The 16,458-nt window shown below is 36.0% G+C and overlaps 1 protein-coding gene across 4 annotated transcripts in view; it reads right to left on the reverse strand.

Moving 5' to 3' along the window:
• The window catches only part of GALC (galactosylceramidase), a 58,827-nt gene that overhangs the window by 17,492 nt on the left and 24,877 nt on the right, over positions 1-16,458 (reverse strand). For all 4 annotated transcript variants that reach the window (XR_004620171.1, XM_034642383.1, XM_002926916.4 and 1 more), the window contains exons 8-10: positions 13,638-13,793; positions 10,274-10,398; positions 8,255-8,382 (exon numbers count right to left, since the gene is read on the reverse strand). Coding sequence is in view for 3 of the 4 variants with exons in the window: in XM_034642383.1 (XP_034498274.1) it covers positions 8,255-8,382; positions 10,274-10,398; positions 13,638-13,793 (409 nt within the window). In the remaining variant the exon portion in view is untranslated. The remainder of the gene's footprint in view (positions 1-8,254; positions 8,383-10,273; positions 10,399-13,637; positions 13,794-16,458) is intronic.

The following is a 16,458-nucleotide window of genomic DNA, read 5'->3' on the forward strand; positions in this document are numbered from 1 at the left end:
TAATCCCTACTTCAGGGGATTCAAAGATCCCAGAGCACTTAAGCATAAGGTTCTGCGCCAGGCTTTGTGGACACTAAAAAAATTAGAACTGTAGTTAGATATTCCGATACCTCATCCTCAGTAAAAGATGTGCAACTAGACAGTAAATCAACAAGGACAGAGACAATTTGCACAATGCTACCACAAAGCTTGCCTGGATTGACATCTATAGATCACCTCACCCAGCAACAGCAGATGCACATTCTTTCCAAGTACACAAGCAAAATTCACCAAGGAACACTATATTCTTAGCCATAAAAGAACTTTCAATGCATTCAAAAAGATTCAAATCACACAATGTATGTCCCCTGACCACAAGATAATTAAATGAGAGATAAATAATAGAAAAACCTCTAGAAAATTCCAAAATATTTAGAAACTAAATAACAAATTTCTAAATAATCCATGGCTCAAAGAAAAAATGGAAATAAAAAGGAAAATGAGAAAGAATTCTGAGTTGTATCAAAATAAAAATGACAATACGATTTGTGGGATGCCATGAAAGCAGTACTTAGGAGCAAATTTATAGCAATGAACACCAATTAGGGAAGAAGGATGTGAGACTTCAGCTTCCACCTGGAGATACTAGGACAAGAAGAGCAAATTTAAAACCAAAGTAAGCAGAAGGAAAACATTAAAGATCAAAGGAGAAATCAATTAAACAAAACCCAGAAAAATGAGAATAATAAAGAATAAAGAAACCACAAGCTGATTGAATGGATCAATAAAATTGATAAGCTTCTAGCTAGACTAATCAGGAAATTAGGATAAAAAGAAAGAAAATACAACTTGCCATTGTCAACAGTAAGAATGGTGACATCAGTACAAATTATATAGATATTAGAGGAATAATAGGGAATAACACCAGTAACTTTATGTCCAGAAACTGAACAACTTGAAAGAAAGAAAAAATTCTTGAAAGACACAAAAACTTGGGCATCTGGGTGGCTCAGTCAGTTATGCATCTGACTCTTGATTTCAGCTCAGGTCATGATCTCAGTGTTGTGAGATTGAGCCCTGCATCAGGCTCCACACTGAGTATGGCACCTGCTTGGGATTATCCCTCTCCCTCTGTCCCACTCACCCCACCCTCACTCTTCCACTCTAAAAAGAAAAAAAAAAAAAAAAGATATAAAAACCCAAAGCTCAGTGATGGATAACCCGAATAGTCCTGATGGCTGTACTGGGAAATGCAGGTTGACCTTGAAGCTTTGCTCAAAAATGAAGTAAAACTACTATAAAAATTGTACACTGTCTGCTTGAGCACTGACGCATACTCCAACATGCACACATAGCCCATCAGCCAAGGCCAGGAGACTTGGCAGTTCCAAACATAAGGAAACCATTGTACAGTCATGAGCTGACCACTAAGGTAACTAAGCAGAAGCTTCAGTAGGTCACATATAATAAAGCTGACAAAGTACAGAATTTGTTCAAGAAAGTCACTAAGCAAATAAACAACAACAATAAAGAGTAAATTGTTACTAGAGGTAAAGAGAGACATTTTATAATTATATAAGGATCAATCCATCAGAAAAACGTAAGAATTATAAACACATATGCACCTAATAAGAAAGACTCAAAATACATAAAAGAACAGAATAAGAGAAAGGAGGACAGATGATTCAACAATAGTAGTTGAAGACTTCAATTAGCCACTATCAACAACAGAGAGAACAACAAGGAAATAGAAGACCTGAACACTATAAACCAACAAGATCTAACAAACATCTACAAAATAGCACTCTACCCAACAATAACAGAACATACATTCTTCTCAGGGACATATGCAATATTCAAGAGAGATCATGTGCAAGGTAAATAAAATAAAATTCCATAAATTTAAAAGGATTAAAATCAAAGTATATTCTCCAATCTTAATAGATTGAGATTAAAAATCAGTAACAAAAAATTAGAAAACTCACAAAAATATACAAATTAAATAATGCACTCCTAAATAAGCAATGGGTAAAAGAAGAAATCACAAAAGAAATTAGAAAATAAGATGAATAAAAATGAAAATATAACATAATAAAACCTAAAGAGATACAGATACAGTACTACTTATAGAGTAATTCATAACTGTAAATACCCATATTAAAAAAAGAAATATCTCTATGCTAAGCAAAATAAGTCAGTCAGAGAAAGACAAATACCATATGATTTCACTCATATGTGGAATTTAAGAAACAAAATGGATGGAACATAGGGGAAGGGAAGGAAAAATAAAATAAGATAAAAACAGAGGGAGGCAAACCATAAGGGACTCTTAACTATAGGAAACAAACTGAGGGATGCTAGAGGGGAGGTGGGGGGGATGGGGTAACTGCATGATGGGCATTAAGGACAACACGTAATGTGATAAGCACTGGGTGCTATATGCAACAGATGAATCACTAAATTTTACCCCTGAAACTAGTAATACACTACATGTTAACTAAATTGAAATAAAAAATTTAAAGAAAGAAATATCTCAAAAAATAACCTAATCTTCTACGTTAAGAAAATATAAAAAACAATCTTTAAGAGCAAACTAAACTCAAAGGTAACAGAAGGGAATAAAGATTATAGTGGAAATTACTGAAATAAAGAAGAAAACAGAGAAAAATCAACAAAAGTTGTTTATTTGAAAAGATGAACAAAACTGACAAACCTTTAGGTTTTCTAACCAAGAAAAAAAGGGAAGACAAATTACTAAAATCAGGAATGAAAGAGGAACATTTCTACAAACCTTACAGAAGTTAAAAGGTAATATGTAAGGAAATACTATACACAAACATATGCAAACAAATTAGGTAACATAAATAAAAGAGACAAATTCCCTGAAAAACACAAACTACCAAAACTGACTCAAAAGGTAACGTAAAATCTGAGAAGACCTATACGAAGAGATTGAGTCCGTAAACCGAAACTTTCTTGTAGGAAAATCGCAAAATCAGATAGCTTCATTGATGAATTCTACCACACTTATAAAGATTTAATACCAATCCTTCACAGATTATCTTAAACAACATTAAGAGGAAGGAACATTTCCCAACTCAGTGTATGAGGTCAGTATTGAGTGAAATAAGTCAATCATGGAAGACAATTATCAAACGGTTTCTCTCACATGTAGAATATAAGTAATAGTGCAGAGGACAATAAGGGAAGGGAGGGAAAGCTGAGGAAGCAATCAGAGGGGGAGAAAAACGATGAGAGACTCTTGACTCCAGAAACAAACTGAGGATTGTGGAAAGAGAGGTGGGTGGGGGGATGGGGTAACTGGGTGATGGGCATTAAGGAGGGTGTTTAATGTGATGAGCACTGGGTGTTATATGCAATTAATGAATCATTGAACATTATATCAAAAAGAATGATGTACTATATGTTGGCTAATTGCATTTAAATAAAAAATAAAATAAAATATAAAAAAAAACAAAGATACTACAAGGAAAGAAAACTACATACCAGTATTCTTACGAATTTGGACACAAAAATGCTCAACAAAATACTAGCAAATCAAATCCAGCAATAAATAAGAAGAATTATACAGGATGATGAAGTAGAATTTATCCCAGAAATGCAAAGCTAGTTTAGCAGACTAAAATCAGCCAATGTAATACACCATATCAATAAAATAAAAAACAAAAACCACATGATCATCTCAATATATACAGAACGTATCCGATAAAATCCAATACCCTTTCATAATAAAAGCACTCTACATACTAGGAATATAAGGGAAGTTCTTCAATCTTATAAAAAATATTAACCAAAAAACCACAGCTAACATTACACTTAAGACTGAAACTGTTTCCCCTAAGATCAGGTACAGGATAAGAATGTACATTCTCAGGGCGCCTGGGTGGCACAGCAGTTAAGCGTCTGCCTTCGGCTCAGGGCATGATCCTGGCGTTATGGGATCGAGCCCCACATCAGGCTCCTCTGCTGGGAGCCTGCTTCTTCCTCTCCCACTCACCCTGCTTGTGCTTCCTCTCTCGCTGGCTGTCTCTATCTCTGTCGAATAAATAAAAATAAAATCTTTAAAAAAAAAAAGAATGTACATTCTCACCATTTCTATTCAATATTTACTAAAGGACAATTAAGGGAAAAAAATGAAAGGTATCTAGATTGAAAAGAAAGAAGCAAAACTATCTCTATTTGCAGATGACATAATCTTATATATAGAAAATCCTCTAAGAATCAATTTAAAAACTATGAGAACTAAGAAATAAGTACAGAAAGCTTGTGGGATACAAGATCAATATGTAAAAATTAACTGTATTTCTATACACTAGGAATGAAAAATCTGAAAATGATATTAACACAATTCATTTACCGTTATACCAAAATAATACTCAGAAATAGTAACTACAACAAAAAGAAGCACAAGACTTATACCCTGCAAACTATAAACATCTTTAAAAGAAGTAAAAATGTAAATATATGAAAAGGTATCTGTGCTCATGCACTGGAAGATTTGATACTGTTATAATGGCAATACTACCCAACTGATCTACAGATTAAATGTAATCTCTATCAAAATCCAAACTAGCCTCATTGCAGAAGTTGACAAACTGATCCCAAAATTTCTATGGAAATGCAAGGGACCCCTAATAGCCACACAGTGTTGAAAAATAACAGAGCTAGAGGACTCATGCTTCCTAACTTCAAAACATATTATAGAGCTATAGTAATTAAGACAGCATAATGCTCCCATAAGGATAGAACTGACGGTCCAGGGAAAAACCCTCGCAGTTTTTGCCAATCTATTTTCAACAAGGAAGCCTAGACAATTCAATAAGGAATGAACCAACAAATGAGGCAGGAACAATTAGATGATATCCACCTGTAAATGATGAAGTTCGATACGTATCTAACCCTGTATTGAAAAAATAAAATGGATCAAAGACCTAAATGTGAGAATTGAAACTATAAAACTCTTAGAAGAAAGCATAGGGATAAATTTCATGACCTTGGATTAAGCAGTAATTTCTTAAATCTGACACAAAAACACACAAAGAAAGAAAGAAAGAAAGAAAGAAAGAAAGAAAGACAGATAGATATATATATATGACTTCATCAAAATTTAAAACTTTCATACTTGAAAAGGCATCATTAAAAAGGGAAAAACAACAAATATAATACTGAATGTCAACTATACTGTAATTTTTTAAAAATTAAGTTTAAATTTTAAAAAAGGAAGTGAAAAACAATCCACAGAATGGGAAAAAATGTCTGAAAGTCGTATATCTGATAAGGGACTTTTATCTAGAATATGTGAAGAACTCTCATATTTCAATAATAAAAAGAGAACATCCCAATTTAAAAATGGGCAAAGGGTCTATATGGGTGCTTCTCCAAAGAAGAAATGCAGATGGCCAACACACACATGAAATGATGCCCAACATCATTAGTCACCAATAAAATACAAAATCAAAACTAAAGTGAGATCCTTCACGCCTCCAAAATGGCTACAACAAAGAGACAGGCAATAAGAATCGTTGGTCAGAAAGATGTACAATTGTTTCTATTTGGAATTATTTACAAAGAAAATCCAACAGAACCCACTAAAAAGCTACTGGAACTATAGGTGAGTTTAGCGATGTTGCAGAAAACAAGATCTTCATACAAAAATCTACTGTATTACAACATACCAGGTACTAATTGAATTAAAAATTTAAAAACTATTTACAATCAAATTGAAAATGTGAAATGCTTAGCCAAAATTTGACAAAAGATATGAAATACCTGTACACTGAAAACTATAAAATACTATTCAGAGAAATAAAAAACCTAAGTAAATTCGAGGCTATATCTTGTTAAAGGGCTGGAAGACTTGATGTTGCTCAAATATTAGTTCTCCTTAAATTGATCTATAGATGCAAGGCAATCCCAATCAAAATCTGAGCAGGCTTTTTTTTTTTTTTGGTTGAAACTGACAAGCTGATTCTAAAATTCACATGGAAGTACAAGTGACCTAGAAGAACCAAAACAACTTTGAAAAAGAACAAATTTGAAGGGCTAACGCTACCTGTTTCTAGGAATTGTTTTATACACACATGCACACAGTAATCATAGTTATTGGTGTAAAGATACATAAATAGGTCAAAGAAACAGAATAGAGTCCAGAAATAATCCTACATATACATGGATAATTGATTTTCTACAAAGGGGTAAAGGCAATGCAATGGGAAAAATAGACTTTCCAGCAAATGGTGCTAGAACAGATGGATACCCATATTCAAAAACTTCTTAGATACCATAGCAAGAGCATGTTCCATGAAAGTACAAATGAATAAACTGGACTTCAGAAAAATTAAAAAACTCCTGCTTCTCAAAAGACACTGTTAGGAAAATGAAAAAAAAAAAAAAAAAAAGCTACAGACTGGGAAATTACCTTTACAAAGCAAGTATCTGTAAAGGATTTAGACCCGGAATATGTAATATGTAAAGAATTCTCAAAATCCAACAATAAGAAAAAGCCAACAAAAAATAGGCAAAAGACTTAAACACACACTTCACCAAAAAAGATACATGAAGGGGCTCCTGGGTGGCTCAGCCGTTAAGCGTCTGCCTTCAGCTCAGGTCATGATCCCAGGGTCCTGGGATCGAGCCCCATATCGGGCTCCCTGCTCAGCGGGAAGCCTGCTTCTCCCTCTCACACTCCCCTTGCTTGTGTTCCCTCTCTTGCTGTCTCTGTCACATAAATTAATAAAATCTTTAAAAAAATTTTTTTAAAAAGATACATGAAGCCCAAGCACATGAAAAGCTCAACATCATCAGTTATTAGGGAAATGCAAACTAAAACCAAAATCAAGTACTATATCATACAGGCTAAGTGCTAAAATTTTTGTAACTGATCACAGCAAGTGTTCACAATGATAAAGAAAAACTGGAACTCCAATTATGCTGCTGATGGAAATTTAAAACAGCACAATAACTCTGGAGAACAGTTTGGCAGCTTCCTAAAAGGTTAAACAGAAGCATATCGTATTATCCAGCCATTCCATTCCTATGTATTTACCCGGGAGAAAAGAAATGTATGCCCATATAAAACCTGTGCACAAATGTTCATAGCTTTATGTGTAGCTGGAAAGTAGAAACAAGCCGAACAACCACCACCAAGTGCATAAAGAAACAAACTATGGTCCTTACAGTGGAATATGACTTAGCAATAGGTGTTCACAACAGGGATGAACCTCAAAATAATTACCCTGACTGAAAGCAGCACGACAAAAAACAGTACACACTGTACTGACTCCATACTGATTCCATGGATACAAAACTCTAGAAAATGCAAACTAATCTACAGTGACCAAAAGTGATGATCAGAGAACTCCCAGGAAATGAGGAGGAGCAGAACAGAGAGAATATTCAACAAGGGACACGAGGATTCTTTTGGGGGCTCAGAGATACATTCACTGTCTTTATTGTGACAATGGTTTATTGAGTATTTACCTACGAAAAGTTATAAAACTGTGCACTTTAAGTATGTGTTTGAAGGGGATCAGAATATGCCACTATAAAATAGGCCACTCTGGTATAATGATTATGTAAAGTTGAAGGTATTTGAGATTCAAAAGATGCCAGGAAAAAGTCTTCTCTGAGCTTCCCTTAGCTTACTCAGAGTACCAACTTCTGGGAAATAAGACTGCCACAAATCGATCTACTCTTTCGGATGGATTTACTCCCAGAAAGGAGAAATGGGACTAAAACCTCCCCCAAATCCTTTCTACAGAGGGCTATTACAGCCCTGAAGGTGAGGGAAAGACCACTCTCCAGTACAGACACACGGTGTCACAATCATTCCTGTTTGTTCTCCGGAAAACCCATTTATCTTCCCAAAAAGTCATTTATTTTCCATTAAGTGCCCTTTCTCCCCTTCTCCATTACTTACCCCTCTAGGTATATAAACCCAGATTCTAATCACCCTTCAGAGTTACTCATCACTGAGTGTCTCCCACGTGTATGCATACTGCTTGCACAAATAAAACTTTTCATTTCTCCTGTGAATCTGGGATTTTTTTGTCAGTTTAATTTATGGGGCCACAGCTTCTGACCCTAAGAGGGTATAGGAAGAAGTTTCTTCCTCCCCTACATATTGTTTATCATATGTCAATTATACTTTGGTAAAGCTAGGGTTTTTTAAAAAAAGAAGTGTTTAGTTGCGTTTTCTACTGTTTTTCCAATACTACGAGAGTGAGTTAATTCCATTAAAACAACAAAGAATTACCATAGTTTCAACGATGATGGTGAGGTTACCTAGGCCATCAGTCAGGGCCACGTAGCTTCCTCCTTTCTCTAAGTGACCAACTGTCTTCAGGTAATACCAACCTGGTTGAGTAAACTGAGTGGTATGAGCTATAGAAAAGCAGAGAAAGATCCAATAAAATAGCGATGGAAAGGTTTCTTTAAAAAATTAAAAAATAAAGCTGTCTACTGGCTTTGAGTCTGACTGAGTCTAACAAGCTATTTTCTATTTTAGAGGTAAACACCTGCCAACCTCGTGTTTCAACTTTTGAAATAATTAGTCCAGTTAAATGGTACCATTGTAGTAAGAATTAACTATAGTTAGAATTACCACTAAAAATAAATGAACCACACTGTTAACTCAAGAGTATTAATTCTTTTTTTCCCAAGAATAAGAGAATAAGATAAAGTTATCTCTTATGAACTTTTGTTCCTATTTAACTCATTCTAATATAACTACAAAAAATAAGACTAAAAAAAAGTTAATATTGCATTTCAAAAACTAAGCTTTATGGTTTCAAGCAAGTTTTATTTGCAGAATATATGTTAACTGGGTACCTCCAAAGCTGACTCTGAAAATGTACTGAGCAATATTTCATGTCCCCATCCCACCCCCAAACACAGCGACGATACTAGAAGAGCACGTTAATTCACCTAGATAATGTGGGACCAACTAATGAGGACATAACAAGTGTATTTTTGAAAGTACAACTCAGAGTTTAGAATAATGTCATGATTTCATGACTAACATCATAACTACAAATCTGAGGAAAACACATCAAATAAAAAACAAAATCCCCAAAACTAAGGTTTAAAATGAAAACAACTTCACTTCAAATTCAGAATTTTCCTATGAAAGCATCCTGTCTTTGAAGAAATGGATTTTTTTAAAAGAAGTTTTAAAGTAGTTATGATGTTAAAACAAAATGGTCATAAATGTTTAATTTTTTTACCAAAAAAACTATAGAAAGAACTTGAATATTATTTGACAACAGGATTTTTATTCTGTTTAAATTATATTCATTTTTAGTATGGTTACATCATTCATGAAAAAGTGGCACAGTGCCATCCACTTCTGCGTGATCTCAACATCCCTTGTAACTAATAACTGATACTGCAACAAAAATTCTGTTCCTACAGCTCTGTTGACTGTCTTCAAACTATTTCGAAACTTACCTAATTGTAGGTAACTGATGGATGTGTAAATTATTTCCTGCCTGGCAAGGACTTAATGGATTTCCTCCCCTCCCTGCTACAAGAAACCCAACCTGTCTCCATTTGCAATTTATCTCAAATTCCTTCACTCTAAATAAATTTGTACTGTTTTGACTTTTCCCTTGAATCGACTGATTCATCTGCCTGGTTCCTAGTATCGTGAGTAGTATAAAATCTTTAACGTGTTCGTTTTCATGTGCAGGAGTCATGATTTTACTTTTTTCTTAAAATTATCTGTAACAATACTCATAAGTATAAAGCCACAATATCTCACATAGCCTTTATATTTACTTATTCATTTAAGAATTCACTTGATTTTGTTAGCACACTATTCTCATCAACATAACTATATTAATATAAAACAATGTCTCCAAGACTAATTTTAAGACTTTTAGATACTCTTGAGTTGTAATAAATCTTTACAAATACATCATTTTATTAGCAATTATCCTAATTTATAATTACACATTTATCAACTATTTCAGGTGTTTGTTTCCATCACCAGATGATAAACCTTCTTCCTCCTCTCTTCCCCCTTTCCTTTTCTTTTCTAAGAGCCTGGTCTTAGGATAACCAAGAACGGAATACAAACAGTAGTCTAGTTACCCTAAGGTTCTTACAGAACGCTATGGCAGATCTTGCTTACAAGAGACACCAACTTAGGACTTACACACAACACGCACATACATGCACGCACACATAGGCACGCACGATCAGTGTAACCCCGTTTTCTTCCTTTACGCCCAGAGAGAAAGCTGAGGAGTGAGCGAGGGACTCTGAGCCATACCTGATACCCAGATAGGAGACTCTACTACATAGTGCCCGCTCCATGGCTCCTGAGCAGTCATCAAGCCACACCGTCCATAGGGCAACTGTTCATAGTAACTGGCCACCAAGTTCCAAGCAATTGTGCTAAAAGGTTTGTTGGATAAAAGAGAAATGCCAAAACAGCTTGTGACCAAAATGTAAATGTCTAGAAGACTATACTAATAAAAAAGAAACCTTATTAGAATTTATATAAATACACATAAAGGACCAAAAAATGACCACCCAAAACAAGAAAGTATCAGTCACCTAAGTTCAATCACATTCTGAAAACTCCAGCGCTGGATCCATCTAGGTATTGTTAATGGTGAATTGCATAATTAAAAAACACAAATGTGTATTGGGTATATAATTTTGCTGAACAGTGGTGTAGCCAGAAGATGAATCATGCCCTACCAGTACTAGACATATCACAGATTTGAGTCAAATACAAATAAAGGCTTTAGCCATACCTGCTTCCCTTCAACAGTCAGCCTTCTTAATGCCCCAGTTTCAAGACATAATTTTATGAACCTGACTCTGAGCTGCTGCAAAGTTTTACAACTGAGAACTCTTACAGTCAGACTGCCTGTGTTAAACCATGGTTCCACCACTTAACCTCTCTGTACCTCAGTTTCCTCATCTGTAAAATGAGGATAATAACTGTACCTAGCTCATGTGATTGCTGTGAGGAGTCCCTGTCCTAATGCCTGTAAAGTGTCTAGAACAAGGTCTGGGGTCTAAAACTGCGATGATTCTGTCTCATCTGCAAGTACTAAGAGGTCAGCTTGCTGGTCTGCATTTTGGCCCATTCTTTCAGCATTTGATAGCTGGTACTGAATCCTGAAATAGTGACTCTGTGGTTTTCAGGAAAATCCAAGGGGAAAAGGGAGGCTGTGGCCCCTGGTACTGCTGGGTTTCTCACAGCTCAAAATAAATAAATAAATAACAAAACAACAACAACAACAACAAAACAATAACAACAATAAAAAACCCACAGCTTACCCACAGAATTTCATTTTTTTCTTACCAAGTCCTCACCCATCATAAAATGACTTTCTAAGGAAATCAAAGCCTTCTAATTCTGTCAACACAAAGTAGAAATGATAGCTCCAATTTTCAAAACTACTTACTACAAGTGAAAACTTTAAGGGTTCCCATGATTTTACCCCTGGATTGCAAGATGCATAGTATCTTGTCTGGCTAGTAATAGAAGTGTAAACCAAAAACTACCCCATGATCATTTTGTTACATACACAAAAGTCTTTAAAATCTATGTACCTCTGACCCAGATATTTATTCCCTTTCTAGGAATATACCCTAAGGAAATAGTAACAATGGATGTGAACAAAGATATCTGTATACAATTGATCACTTCAATGTGTACAAAGCTGTTAACTTAAAATAGAAACAACTTCCATTTCTGGAAGGGAAGAACATTCAATGGGGTATAATACATTTTCTACATCAGTGCTTCCCAAACTTGTGGGGGCATCAGAATCAGCTGGGGCACTGATGACACCAACAGAGTCTCCGAAGACTTCTGGAGGGATTATGATTCAGCAGATCTGGGCAGCTGCCCAGGAATCAATGTAACAAGGGTCTCAGGTGCTTCTTGAGACGAGGCAAGTTTGGGAAGCCATGTACTATGTAACGGAATATGCATAAGCATTAAAAATGATGAAACAGAAGTACACTTAAATATGAAAAGAAGTTCATAATGCTTTGTTAAGTGAAAAGCAGCTTATTTACTAAACATTATATAGTATGATCTTAACTCTATATTAAAATTTTATACATATAAATATAAATATAAATGGGAGGACATACACCAACATTTTTAAGGATGGTTACCTCTAGATGGCAAAAATACGGGTGATTTTGTTTCCTTCTTTGTACTTATATGCAGTTACTAAATTCTCTGTCATAAGCGTGCATTACTCTTAATACCAAATTAAGTTATCAGAACCAAAATCTCCATGATAAGCACCTTTTCTTTTAAAAAGGGAAGAAAAAGAACAAAGGCTGTAAAAAGAATATATCAGCTCACATTAACATCACAAAAATATGTATTGGCTTACTTTTGTTCTATTTATTATTGTGTTAGAAAGCAAATTTGAATCTAATTACAGTGAAAGCTTCTCAAAGCATTTAAGAAATGCTTCCCTGAAAAATAAAAAGAGTTGTGTTCTGGGGTGCGTGGTGGCTCAGTGGGTTGAGCGTCAGACTCTTGATTTTGACTCAGGTCATGATCTGAGGGTTGCGAGATCAAGCCCCACTTTGGGCTCCATGATGGGCATGGAGCCTGCTTAACATTCTCCCTCTACCCTCTCTCTCTGCCCACCCCTATGCATTCATGTATGCATGCTCTCGCTTAAAAAAAAAAAAAAAAAAAAAAAAAAAGCTGTGTTCTTTCTTAAGAACTTCTGTTTTGTAAACAGTTATACAAATTAAGCGATGCTATGAGGAATCAAACAGGCAGACTGGGAAGTGGATAGTCTATAAAACCACAGGCCTGGTCTTTTTAAAAGGCTGCAGTCACAAAAAACAGGAACAGAAAGAGGGGCGCCTGGGTGGCTCAGTCAGTTAAGCATCTGCCTTTGGCTCAGGTCAGGATTCCAGGGTCCTGAGACTGAGCACGTCAGTCAGGCTCCCTGCTCAGCGGGGAGTCTGCTTCTCCCTCTCCCTCGGTGCCCCCCCCCAACTCATGCTCTCTCTCTCTCTCTCCCTCTCAAATAAATAAATTCTTAAAAAAAATAGGGAAGGAAGGAAACTATTCTAGATTAAAAGAGATTGTAGGGGCATGACTTCTAAATGTAATGCATGCTTGATTTGGCTCTTAGTTTTGTTTTTTTTTTTAAAAGGCTATAAATGACACTTTGAGGAATAATCAGGAAAATTTTAATATAGATTATCAGATATTTTTTAAAGTGCTCTTATGCTCTTATGTATCAAAATGATATAGTGATCATGTAGGAGAATATCCTTTATGTTTTGGGGCCACATGCTAAAATACTTAGGGGTAAAGTGTTATGACATCTATAATTTATAATTGTTCATTAAAAGGTATAGATAACATCAAAAATCATAGAGCTGCATAAATTTTAATATAGATAAATTATATCTCAATAAGCCTGACTTTATTCAAAACAGATGATATTCAAATACAAAAAATAGATAAGCTTAGTGTAGATGTAGGTACAGAGGAAGCTAATAAGGCCAAATGTTTACAATCACTGAATCTAGGTTGTGAGAATATGGAAGCCCGCTGTATGGTACTTTTTTCTACTTATTTTGTTTTTGAAATTTTTCAAAATAAAAACCTTTAAAAGTTTTCAATAACTTACGCAGTCATGTAGCCATTGATATAATTCTGATTCAATATGCGGCCCAAGCAGCCTGCACCCACATCACTGTTTAAAGTGCTAAAATCTTCAGAAGACCAAAGCTTCTTGTTAGTCAACTTTGCATCCTTTACTGTATGGGTCCCAGGATAATGAGCTCTAGAAAAGAAAGGATGGAAATTGGAAAAGGCAGAACACGTCACTTATATCTATTTGTTGAATGAATAAAAACACACATCTTCACCAGTGTTTCCTATTTGAAAACAATGGGCAGCTTGTGGGTAGAAGTCACACCAACTAGAAGCTTCTGCACCCCATTCTTGTGTCCAGGATGCCCTTAAAATGGGATAAGCCAATGCCAACACACAGAACAGGGAGGAACATTACCAGTAGATGAGAGATTTCTGTTTCTAGAAACCATAAAATGGTTGGAAGCACGTGGACAGACAGAAATAGCAGAGGAGGCCACAGCCTAGAACACTCCAGGAGATGAATGAGATGGAGAGAGTATTCAGACTTCCCAGGGGAAGCAGAGAGCTCAGAACAGTAGAAAGGAAGGGGCATGAAGGAAGCCAGACAAGATTAATGAGTCTATTATATATGCTGTACCTCTTCCCCCACTCCCACCTACCCCTGAGTAGAGAGAGAAAGACAGCTTGGTATTTACTGCCAGGCAGAAACAAAAAGTCAAAAACAACAAAAACCCACAGAGTTATTCCTTGAATAAAAAGAAGAAACTACCGTGAGTAAACTACAAATTATCATCCCAAAGCAGTGGTGGTTCTTAACCCGGGTGATTTTGCCTGGTGGAGAAGGCATGGCCAAGCAGGATTTGCTGCTGGCATCCAGTGGGTAGAAGCCAGAGGGGTTTCCGAACATCGTACAGTGCACAGGGCAGGTCCTCACGACAAACAACTATCCGGTGAAAACCTCAAAAGTACAGAGGTTGAGAACCTCTCCCTTATTTCATTATTTAAGAAAAGTCAAAGTATAAATGCGTATTTATTATTCTAAGAGTAAAAAACTACCTTGATGATTTTGGAAGTTACTGATCAGTGAATAAAAACAACTGAGAACTTTCAAATGTAAAACAGAAAACAGATGGAGAGTTAGCACAAGAACGAGAGAGCACATGAGCTAAGTAACTTTAGGGACATGGGTGTATACTTTCTAGGACAACAATTATTTACAGAAAATTTAATAACAACGCAAGCAGAATAATGGGGACTGGATTACATCATAATTCTAACCTTTGCAGCTTGGTGTCACAGTATGCATTACATTAAAAAAAAGATTATGAAGACCTGTTTGGTTTTTAGTTATTTAATCCCATTTAGGTCATGAACCTCTCAAGAAAAAAGTCCTATTTAGGAATTCATTCTACCTCACGAAGATGAATTAGGGCACAGCATCAATGTGGCATTTTAGGATTTCATGAGGAAGAAAAGAATATCAAACAGAGAATGAGGACCTAAAAAGAAGTATTTGAGGACGATGAGGCCGCAGCAGGATGCCGTGGCATCGCTGAACTCCGCTGCAAACAGGTATCTGACTCAGTAGCGTCAACATACAGTACAGAGACCTCGAGAGCGAGCCAGCCCCTAACAGGGTTAAGAAATTACGCTGGCACGATCATGCCCAACACGTGAAGTCTGTTACTAATCTCTGTAACAATTTTAACAAATTTTTATATTTTAGATTCATAGGAATGAATCTAAAATATCCCAGAACTTCATTCTATGATCATGATGTTCAGCCACATATTAATATTAAGGCTCATCCCGTTGTTACTCAGCCGCATGTATGCTTGGTGCATCTCTGGTCAAAATATCCTTGTAGAAAAAAGGAAAAGCCTGGGGCCGCCTGGGTGGCAGAGTCAGATAAGTATCCAACTCTTGGTTTCAGCTCAGGTCGTGATCTCAGATCTCAGGTCACGGTATCGAGCCCTGCAATGGGCTCCACGCTCAGCTCAGCTTGGAGTCTGCTTGAGACTCTCTCTCTCCCTCTCCTTCTGCTCCTCCCCGCTCTGTTCTCTGTCACACACTCTCTCTCTCTCTCTCTCATAAATAAATCTTAAAAAATAAAAATTAAAAAGTAAAAGCCTGGAAAGTAATATGCTATTGTGTTACTAATGATCTCTAGATGTTAGATTCAGAGTAAGTTCGAAGTCTATCTTTACAGGTTTCTATGTTTTCCAAATTTTCTATGATCGTGAATTATTTTTATAATCTGAAAAAGTATCTCTGTTGAAGTTATAGAAATAGGTATTATATCCCTCATTCACAAAACAACATAAACCATTATGTTAAAACTGAGTGATTTATTAAATGATCTGAGCAAAGAAGGGCAGAACTGGTAGTAAAATCTGGGTCTCTTCCAAAATCCAGTCCCACCATTAATTTAACAAAATGCAAAGGTTCTGTGAGAATATAATTTTTAAATGTATATAACTAGGCAAAACCTCTCTATCACTTCACAGCATGATTTTCTGAAATTCAAACGAATAAAACTAAGATTACCGAAAGTAAACCACAGTTATCCTAACAGAGGAACATATTTGTATTAAAAAAAAATTAGAACTTAAGGACAAGGTGGATCATGGTAGCTCCCCAGTGCCCAGTACTCCTCCTGAAACCAAACACATCAATCAGAAATGAGAAAGGGAAAACCCACAGACAATGTCCTCATCAAAAGTAGGTGACGGGAATACCCAGGAGTCTTGCAGCATCAGGACTGGCCCAGAATCAGCAGATACAACATGGAAACTGGGAGGAGAGGGGACCAGCAGGCATCACTCCCCAAGGAGCAGGCCCTACCCTCAGTG

This window comes from Ailuropoda melanoleuca, chromosome 14 (genome assembly GCF_002007445.2).
Source record: "Ailuropoda melanoleuca isolate Jingjing chromosome 14, ASM200744v2, whole genome shotgun sequence".
NCBI lineage: Eukaryota > Metazoa > Chordata > Mammalia > Carnivora > Ursidae > Ailuropoda > Ailuropoda melanoleuca.